The sequence below is a fragment of the Mauremys mutica genome, chromosome 13 (genome assembly GCF_020497125.1).
Source record: "Mauremys mutica isolate MM-2020 ecotype Southern chromosome 13, ASM2049712v1, whole genome shotgun sequence".
Lineage (NCBI taxonomy): Eukaryota > Metazoa > Chordata > Testudines > Geoemydidae > Mauremys > Mauremys mutica.
The window spans coordinates 51,726,493-51,736,732 of NC_059084.1; the positions used below are offsets into that span (position 1 = coordinate 51,726,493).

The window sequence follows — 10,240 nt, forward strand, 5'->3', positions numbered from 1 at the left end:
CTGCCCAGGCTGCACCCAGAGACTCTCAGCCCTCTGGGTCTGTGCAATTACCAGGTGTGGGTACCCCTAGCCTGCTTTGAATGTCGTAGGCCAGAAGTCCTAAAGAGCTAAACTCTGCTAAACCATATAGTGAAAATGGACAGTCGGTACCTGAAAGAATCTCCAGCCTAGGATTATAACCCTGCAGGTATTTGTACGCATGTGTTAGTGTGACTGAGAGAGAACTCCCATTGCTTTCAGTGGGGCTAATTTAAAAAAAAAATCAGTTGCAAAGAAGTGTTATGTCACTCTTCTTCTTCTTAGTATTAGTGTTAATATTATTTTCAACACCCACTGTCTAAGGGAATAATACAGATAAAAATGTCAACAAAACTAAATGAAAGTCTGTATGGGAGCGCTGGATAAAATAATACAAAATAACAGTAATTCATTGTCCTTAGAAGCTGAGCCCTGCCCCTGTGTTGATGCATTCTGATGGGGGGGGGAGTTTTTAAAGGGTCTTAACTTAAGCAGTGTAACTTCCCATGGGAATTGGAAACCTCACAACGCTGGGTTCCTTTGAAAATCGGAGCAAACTCTCCAATGGGTTGAGAACATGTTGTATCTCAGGCGATATCCAGGGCGCTCAGAGGCACAGCTCAGCAATATTGAAGTGTGGGGAATCTCTTACAAATATTATGTAAAATCCCACAGCAGTCTGGGGTTGGGCTATTCCAAACAGTTTAAGGGGCACAGTAGGTCGGGGGGATGATTTTCAAGGATGCAAGTTAATTCGTGGTTTCATCTAGAACCTAGAACAATTTCTCAGGCATTTGCTTAACCCCATCTCTGTGCAGGACACAACTTCCAGTTCAGCACAATTCCTAGTGCCATGGATTTAACGTCACACTTAATTCTTCGTAATGCCAGTGGCTATTCAAGAGCTGAAAGAATGTTTGTCTCATATCACTAAAACACATAGAAATCCCTAAATATTTACCTGCTGATATGAACACAAACACGCTCTTTAATACTAATGCCTTAAATGATTTAATGTAACAGCATTTAATTGTAGTTCACTGCTGCCCTCTGCAGCATGTTGGTAAAGTTGTATCATTTCAGCTCGGTTTTTGTTCCGTGTTTAATAGCTTTAATCTGCTCACTCTGTGCCTAGCACAGTGATACCGGGCGGTGCCCTCGGTCTTCAGGCCGGTCATTTGCAGATACAGCAGGTTTTTGGGGTTGTCCCTGGAGATGGTGAAGCGTCCCTTGAAGGGCTGGGTGTAGTTGATGGCAGTTGCAGTTGGGTGTATTTCCCCGATCCTCTCCGGTCCCGTCCCAGGGGCCTGGCGGACCCAGATCATCCAGTAGCTGCTGAGGGTGAACCCGGTGGGTTTGCAGCAGAGGCGGAGAGAGTCTCATTGAAAATCAGTGTCAATTGGATACCTTAACTCATGTTTGTCCCGTTGAAAATCTCCCCCTTTAAGCTCTCAGTGCCTCAATTCCTCACCTGGGATATGGGAATAATGCGTCCCTACCTTGAAATTCACTAATGATGGTGAAGCCCTCAGATACTGCACGGTTTTAGGGTGCATTTGCCCTGTTTCTCAGCACTTTGTCCTGAATTTCGTGTTCTCAGTTCAGTTGTGACAACCAAGGCAGGTTACAGGCAGATCCCCAGTTCGTGTAAATCCGGAGTAACTCGAGTCAGCGGAAGCAGCTGCGGTGACTTTACACCAGCGGAGGATTTGGCCCCAGGAGCGATTCGCTCCATCCGTTGGGTCTGATGCGAACCCCAATCCGCTTGTCCCGTTTACACTGACAGACGCTGTCCTGTGAGTCTGACACCGAGACGGGCCCCGGGAGAGCCAACGTGCCAGGTCAGCGAGGGGAGAGCGACTCAGAACAGGACTCACTCCGGATTGGGGTTCACAGATGAAGCGGGGGATCTCTGCACCCAGCGGGGCTCTGGGCAGGAAGGGGAGACACGTTGCCCGGGAACGGAAGGGTTAAAACTGCCGGGAGGTTTGTGTTACATTCACCCGGGTGCCGGGTCTCCTGTCCCAGCCCGGAGCGGTGTGTGTGTCACTGCTGCCCCCGCGCGGCTGCCGGGAGAAGGGCGATTCCGCAGCCTGGGTTTTTGTATGATCACAAACCGGTTTCGTGTCACTGTGTCTCTCGCACAGTAATAGCGGGCGGTGTCCTCGGGCTTCAGGCCGGTCATTTGCAGATACAGCTCACTCTTGGGATCATCCCTGGAGATGGTGAATCGGCCTTTCACTGAATCAAGGTAGTTTATAGTACTCCCACTGGGGTATATTTCAGCGACCCATTCTAGCCCCTTCCCGGGAGCCTGTCGGACCCAGTTCATAGCGTAGCTGCTGAAGGTGAAGCCGGAGGCTTTGCAGGAGAGGCGGAGAGAGTCTCCGGGCTTTTTCACATCCCCTCCGGACTCCACCAGCTGCACCTGGGACCGGACACCTGGGAATAAAGACAGGTTGTAAATATTGGTATATAAACAGCGGTAACACAATATTCTTCTAACTCTGCCCGTTATTCAGAGGAGGAAAATACCTTCCAAAGCGGCTACAGCGAAAATTACAAGGAGCAAAAATCCCATTTTCCCGGGTGCTGGAGGGGAAAGTTCTCAGGGGACTGGCTGGTCACTGCACAGACCCAGGGGCTGCGGATTGTGTCTCCGGGTGCAGCCTGGGCAGAGAGAGGCACAGATTTAAACAGGAAACTGTCTCCCTCATTTGCATGTCCCCGCTTTATAAGAGACACACACTCCTGCTGCCAAGGATCTGAGTGACTCGCCCTAGGGCTCCGGGTGCGGGAGTCAGACTGTACCGTCCTGTGTGTCTGTGCAGCGCCGGGCACAGGGCGCTGAGATCCTCATTAGAGTTTTGGACCCCTATTAATTTCATCTGGTGACTCCTGGTTTGTGTATTCGAGGAAAGGGTAAATAACTGCTTCACTGCTTGAACCCAGCGGCTGCGGCTTCTCAGTGCCAGAGCTTCAGGGTCTGGGGATTGAGGGGTTTTCAGCAGGGGAGGGGAGTAGCCGCATTTGCACCTTCCCCTTTTCCTAAGGGACTGGGGGATTCAACTGCAAGTGGGCCCCAGATCCCAGCCCCGAGCTCCTGGGGGAGAGTGACGTAGTGACTGTGACTTTAACACAGCGCCTGACACTTGATCAAGCCCTGATACATTCACGTATCATCCCTACAGGGGCGGCTCTAGAAATCAGGCTGCCCCAAGCAGCGCGGTGCGCTGCGCCGCCCTTCCCCGGTCCCGCGGCGGGTCCCCTCTTCCCGCGGCTCCGGTTGAGCTCCCGCCGGCATGCCTGCGGCAGGTCCACCGGAGCCAAATGCCGCCCCCCCCCCGGGAAAGGGCCGCCCCACGCGCCTGCTTGGCGCGCTGGGGTCTAGAGCCGCCCCTGCATCCCTAGCACCGGACACAGCCGGTCCATGTGGAAGGCGGGAGAACAAAGGAAAATCCATTTGCTGTTATGCTGTTGAAATAAGCTATTTCCTGTGCCGTGTGAGCGCAGCCGGGGCAGTTAGGCACTCTGCGCCCAGGGACAGGAATGGCCTTTGGACACGTGTTTCTATTTCTTCCCAAACTCCCCCTTTCGCTGGGAAGCAGAGACGTGGGGAATAACACTGGTGTCCGTTCGAGCCCCTTCTCCTCGGCTCGGGGCCTGTTGGCGCAATGGCGCCGCTTTTCTGTCTCTCGGGGGTTGGTCCCGATGGCTCCGGTTGAAGATGTCGGTTGTTTGTGCCCTGGGAACACTCATCAATCGCGTGATTCTTGCCGTGTCTCTGCTCACCCGGCGCACATGGAATTCTCCCCCCGCTCTGCACATTGGCTGATGTCAGCACTCGCGTGGGGACCCCAAACTGCCCCAATCAAAGGTGTACGAGGCGCCGCAGGAGTGTGCGTGAAAACAGGCCCATATCCCCCCACCCGGCACAGGCCTAAGTGTGGACAGAAGGGGGAAGGCTGCGGCAGGGGAATAAGGATTGTGCCCTTCTAAACTGGTGCGTGGGGTGCAGAGATTCCTCTGGCTGGCGGGACACAGTACAGGCAGGGGCCCTTGTGTAAGGCCCTCCACATGGGGTGAATTTCACCCACAGAGAATTATCCACGGGCTGAGGGGGGAGGTCACCTCTAGATTAGTGACCCCCCTTCCAGTCAATCATCTTCATTCGGGGCTCCGCACTGCCACGGACCTTCCCTCGGGGCTCAGCTTCTCCCTTCACTGGGAGACGGAGGGAGCCTCGCACTGGAGACTGGCTGAGCAGAAAGCCCTGGCGAGTCAGTGGGGGCATCGCACAGTGAGGGCGGATGCACCTGCTCCTTCTTCGCTAAAGTAGCCACTGAGCATCGGCTCCCTGCGCTCCCCGGGGCAGATGGAGCCAGCAGAGCCTCTCTCTCCCTTGACAGTTGTGTGAGATCCCGCCAAGGGGAGATACTTGGTGCGTCTCTCTTTTCTCATTGATGTGGAGCGAAAGCGCCACCCCCAGGAAATCCCTTCCCCGGTCTCTGCAGGGCAGGTTTTTGGCTGATCCCAGACTGACTCCCCCTCACCGTGTCTCTCGCAGCACAGTGATACACGGCGGTGTCCTCGGGCTTCAGGCCGGGCATTTGCAGGTAGAAGTTGGCGCTGTCCTTGGAGGCTGTGAATCGCCCCTGGATGGTGGGAGAATAATACTCGCTCTGCCCTGGTTTCCAGTAGCTGACCAGCCACTCCAGCCCGTTTCCCGGCTCCTGTCTGACCCAGTCCATATAATCACCGGAGACAGCGAACCCGCTCACGGCGCATTTCAGCTGAGTGGATTCTCCGGGCTTCTTCCTTTCTGGACCGGACTGGGTCAGAGCAACCTGTGACCGGGCCCCTGTGCGAAAGGGAGAAAAGCGACCAATGAGGGAACCGGTCACATGAAACCCGATTCCCCGTCAGTTAACAGGGGACGAATATCAATAAAAGCAGGTTACAAAATACGTTTTTAGATCATTGCAGAAAACCAGGAACGTTCGCCCCCCTCCCCAGTGCATCTATGGGGAGAAAATACCTTCCAGAGCCGCCGCAAGGAAAAGTAAATGGAGCCAAAGTCTCATTTTCCCTGGTGCTGGAGGGGAAAGTCCTCAGTGGAGTGGCTGGTCACTGCCCAGACCCAGGGGCTGCGGATTGTCTGTCCGGGGGCTGCTGGGACAGAGAGAGATTTAAACAGGAGACAGTCACCTATTGGCATATCCCTGTCCTTGTAAGAGACAAACCCCTTCCCGAGCCGCCTCGTTTTCTTTTCTGGGGTTCAGAGAAAATGGGCAGGTCTTTTGTTCCTGCTCTGGGCCTGACGCAAAGCTCAGAGCACTCAGTGGGAATCTGTCCTTTGACTGTGTTAATTGGATGTGACACTCTGCTAACGGTAATGCTGGAAATACCCAGAGTCGTATTTTCCAGCCGTCTGTCTTAGGTACCTCTGGGCGCGCCCCTCACCACAGCATCTCCGCGCCTCGCCAGATTCAGTGTATTTAACCTCCCCACACTCCAGCGATGTACAGAAGTGCAATCGTGTTTACGAAGCGGGGACTCAGGGTCAGTGCGGGAGATTTTGAAAGGTCTTTGGGTGCCCTCACATGCAGGAAGGCACCTTGTGGGGTCTACAGAAGTGACCAGGCCTCTAACGCCTCTTGATTTCAATGGAATTTAGGGGAAACTTTAGGAGCCTTCATAGTGTCATTCGGGGCCAATGTCCTTCTTTGGGAACCTAATTCACTTTCACTCTGGCTGGTTGGGACTTGCCCAAGCTCCCAGCGGCAGGACATACCTACAATAATAACACGGTTCCCATGGAACAGACGGACTTTAATTTCGGCTTCATCTCCGATCGATTGGATGACACAGGGGTTGAATCTGAGGGGAACCTCAGGGTGTAGTTTTGTGGCTGCTTTTCTTTTGAAAACCGTTACCCGCCATTTTTCTCACAGATTTCAGGGGGACTGATGGGGTCAAAGTGCAAACGCCGTTTGTGTGTGTAACGGAGCAGGGTAGGCAGGTAACCCACCGCCCCTTGTCTGTCTTGTCCCTAAGGCCGTGCTGTGCCGCATTCCTCAGTGCTGCCCCCTCGTGGTACATGGGAGAAGCGGGCTCTGCAGCCCACCCGCCTCTCTGTGTTTTCCCTTTTTGTGTTATTAATCATATTACATCCAGAAAATGAATATTCTAATGGGTTTATTTATTTATTTATTAATTTAACCCAGGATTTTTTTCCTCCTAGGATAATGGTCCTTGTGCCAGAGGTACATTTGGTAGAAAAAACATTCAACTGATAGACAAGCAAACAAACCCACACGGTGGGGTCTAATGAGAGATCGGTGTCTTTCTGCTGGAATGTGTCACTGACACGGGTGACATGAAGTGCAATCCCAGCGTGGGTTATTAATTAGCAGGGGCGGCTCCAGGCCCCAGCACGCCGAGCGCGTGCTTGGGGCGGCAGGGGGGGGCGCTCTGCCGGTTGCCAGGAGGGCGGCAGGCGGCTCCGGTGGACCTCCCGCAGACGTGCCTGTGGAGGGTCCATTGGTCCCGGCTTAGGTGGAGCATCCGCAGGCATGTCTGCGGGAGGTCCACCGGAGCCGCAGGACCAGCGACCGGCAGAGCGCCCCCGCCGTGTGCCGCCGTGCTTGGGGCGGCGAAATAGCTAGAGCCGCCCCTGTTAATGAGGGTAATAGAACCAGAATGAACCAGGTGGAGGATCCATGGCCTGTGTTATGCAGGAGCTTGGAATAGGGGGAGGGATAGCTCAGTGGCTTGAGCATTCGCCTGCTAAACCCAGAGTCGAGAGTTCAATCCTTGATGGGGCCACTTAAGGATCAGAGGCAAAAATCAGTACTTGGTCCTACTAGTGAAGGCAGGGGGCTGGACTTGATGACCTTTCAAGGTCCCTTCCAGCTCTAGGAGAAAGGACAGGATATTACACTGCTCCCTTAAGGTTTGTGAATATCTAAGAGGCTTCTGTGTGCGCTCAGAATTTGTCCAAGAAAGAGGAAGGGTCCCAAATAAGAATTTCCCTGACACAACTTCAGGGCCCGATTGCTCTCAGTGTGTAGGGGAGGGAGGAGCTTCAGCCCTGGAGCCACCTCGTCCCTCCCCGTAGTGGGGCTGTGGTACGGCGGGTCAATGCTGGGGAGGGGTCAGGTCACAGGGTTCCATTGGGCTCAGACACCCCTGGAGACTGTAATGTCGGTTCTCTCAGCCTGGGATAGTGGGAGGGGAGGGGCAGAGTGTGTTGGGGGAAAGGGGAAATGCCCCATCTCGGGTTCCTGCAGTGCAATACCATGGGGAAATGCAGTGACTGAAGCTATGAACACGAGCACTCTGCTTCGGTGAAATGTGCAGGGGAGCTGTGATTTCCAACCCCCTAGGAGTGCTGGGTTCTCACTTCCCAACCATTCCACAAGTCTGGTTTGTGACCAAACCCTGGCTTTGAAAGTCCCGGCCTTCTGTACGGGAGGGGGAGGAGAAAATCCCCTCAGTGGTCCCAGGGTCCCTGGTTATGAAATATTTCCCCCCAGTCTCACACAGAACATTTTCCTGCCACCACGTGGCTACCGACCTTCCTTCAGCTTTAGTTCATTCTGAGCGTGTTTTGTCTCTTGGCAGCCTAAAATATGTCCCTCGATTTCACAAGTGGCTCTGGGGATTTCTATTAACCCCTGGAAAATCTCTCCCTAAAAGTCACATCTTTTCTCTTTCCCTCTCCCCCCGGTTTATGTGTCTGTCACCTCTGTAGTGTGGCAGGCTAGGATCCCAGAGCCAGCCTTGTCACAGCAGCAGGGGAGGAAGGTTTTATCGGAACCCGCCGAAGAGGTGCGGTGCCGGGGATCGGACGAGATGTTCATTTCTCGCTTTGGAAGGTGGGACTCCAGGAAGCCCTGTCCAGTTTGCTCTGTATGGACAGACTCGCTCTGGTCTGTCTGAATGAACAGACAAAGAAACAATTACAATCAGAACTTGCCTAGCAGCTGGCACCTACGGGAATTTCAAAGCCAACTAATGAAAACGCACTGAGTGGGTCGCTGTCTGACCTCCCTGCTGGGGGATGCTGAGGAGGGGTTGGGTCCTAAGTCCCACATGTTCAAGGGAGTTAGGTGCCTAACGCCAGTTGGGATTCACAGCCCTCTCCTGGAGTCAGGTGCCCCCGCTGTTACTTAACCCCCAACCGCCCAAAGCCCTTGTGCCAGAGAAGGATTTGTTGGTGCTTCCCTTAGCTTTTAGCCTAGTGGTTAGAGCACGTGCCTAGCACATGGTAGAGCCAGTTAAATTCCCTTCCCCCCCCACCTGATTTGGGACCAGGATTTGAGCCCACATCTTCCACTGTCAAGGGGAGGGTGACATTGGGGTGCAGACACCCCGTTCTCTTTCAGGCCTCATGAGTATTAAATTAGTCACAGTGGAACAGCTTCAAGAGGAGAGATTGAAAGACCCCTCCCCAAAAATACCACATAGCCTAGTGCTTAGGCCATTCACCCAGGAGTGTTTTGCTGCTGTGACAGGTGACTGTGTCACAGGAGCCTAATTCATATTTTGAGAAGTGACTTAGGAGACAGAAAAAAATGTATTTACCATGAGGCTTAAGTGAGTGAGGAACCTAAGATATTTGGGGGAAATTACCTGCAATCTGTTTACACGAGTAAATGCTCTCTGGGGTGACTAAAGGCTGCAGTGTTAGCAGGAGACCTGGGTTCTCTCACTGAGGGTTTTTGAATGGCTGTAGCTGTGGTTTGTGTCACTGTGTGTATCTAGCACAGTAATACGTGGCCGTGTCCTCGCTTCTCAGGCTGCCCAGCTGCAGATAGGCCGTGCTTATGGAGGTGTCCCTGGTGATGGTGAATCGCCCCTGGAAGGCCTGGGCATAGCCAGTGCCACCTGTACTGGGGGTGATGTATCCAATCCACTCCAGTCCTTTCCCGGGAGCCTGCCGCACCCAGTTAATATTGTAGCTGGTAAAGGTGTAGCCGGAGGTTTTACATGTCACCTTCGCAGACTCTCCAGGCTTCTTGATTTCTGCCCCGGACTGAGTCAGCTGGATCTGGGAGCTGACACCTTTAAATAATCAACAATAAAAACATAGTTAATTCCATTCTTTTCCTCCTCTTTCCAGGTTTATCCAAGTCCTTCCATTGCCCTCCTCATGGCAGTATCTGATCTGCTTGTGGATAATGACGGATTTATCCACCCCGCACTGCTGGGAAGGAGGGAAGTGCAAGTCTCCCCATTCTGCAGAGGGGAAACTGAGGCACAAACTCAGTCTGAGATTTTTCAAGCTGTCTAACGGATTTTGACACCTAGTTCCCATTAAAAATAATGAAAATTGTGTATTAAAATCCTCTTGATGGCTTTAAAATTCTATCCAATGTGATTTGTTTAAAGCTCTAGGATTTGGAATCCAGAATTCCTGAATCCCTCTGCTACGTCTTAGCCTTAAAACCATTTCCCCTGCCCTAGCCCAGCTGTCCTAACCAAGCACCTGTGGGTTCATCCACTCACCTGAGAAAGCTGCCAAAAAGACGAAGAACCCCAGACAGATCATTTTCATTCTCCACAAGAACCTGGTGGGCGGCAAAGCAGTAACCCTTCGTCTGCTGGCAGCTCTTCGGTGAGGGTCGCCTGCTCGCCTTTATCAGCCAATTTCCCTTCTTCATTTGCATGTGGGTGTTGCTAAATCATTTGACTAAACCTCAGCTTCACGCGCCGTTACAAATAAATGACCTCGGAGTTTAGAGGGACCCAGTCATGGAGGATGCCGGAGCAAATGAATGAAATTTAGGCACCAACCCAGGAAAACACTAAATCACACTGACCTCAGTGGTACTTAAATACGGGCTTACAGATTATTGGTAAAATCCAATATTAAGATGCCTAATCCTGGACTATCAAAATGTAACCCCCAGGATATGAAACTGAAATAACAGACTCAATGAACGTGTAAACACTAGCGCCCTTCACTGGTGGAATACGGGCGAGCCCTGTGATTTTCAGACCCTCCGAGGAGCGCTGGGTACTCAGCTTCCACTGACTGGAAAGGGCTTTGGCTGAGGCGAGACTAGATGCTTCTCATATCCTGACCTGGCCCTAAATGATGTGAATCTAGAGAGTCGTCTTCAATGTCTTGAGTATGTAGGCACGTCTCTGTGTGTCCTATGAATTACCAGCCAAACAAACCAATGTTCAGTGTGGCCAAGAATGTCGCTTGTCT

At 52.6% G+C, this 10,240-nt stretch overlaps 2 gene segments (V, D, J or C); both read right to left on the reverse strand.

Moving 5' to 3' along the window:
* Positions 1-2,158: 2,158 nt before the first annotated feature.
* Positions 2,159-2,599, reverse strand: LOC123347965 (the record flags this gene model as incomplete). The annotated part of the segment is given in 2 exon segments: positions 2,159-2,460; positions 2,554-2,599. Coding segments are annotated over 2 exon segments (348 nt in total), but the record flags the coding sequence as incomplete, so codon positions are not given.
* A 6,171-nt stretch (positions 2,600-8,770) lies between these two features.
* On the reverse strand, positions 8,771-9,621 carry LOC123347667. The segment is given in 2 exon segments: positions 8,771-9,087; positions 9,532-9,621. Coding segments are annotated over 2 exon segments (366 nt in total).
* Between the last annotated feature and the right edge of the window lie 619 nt (positions 9,622-10,240).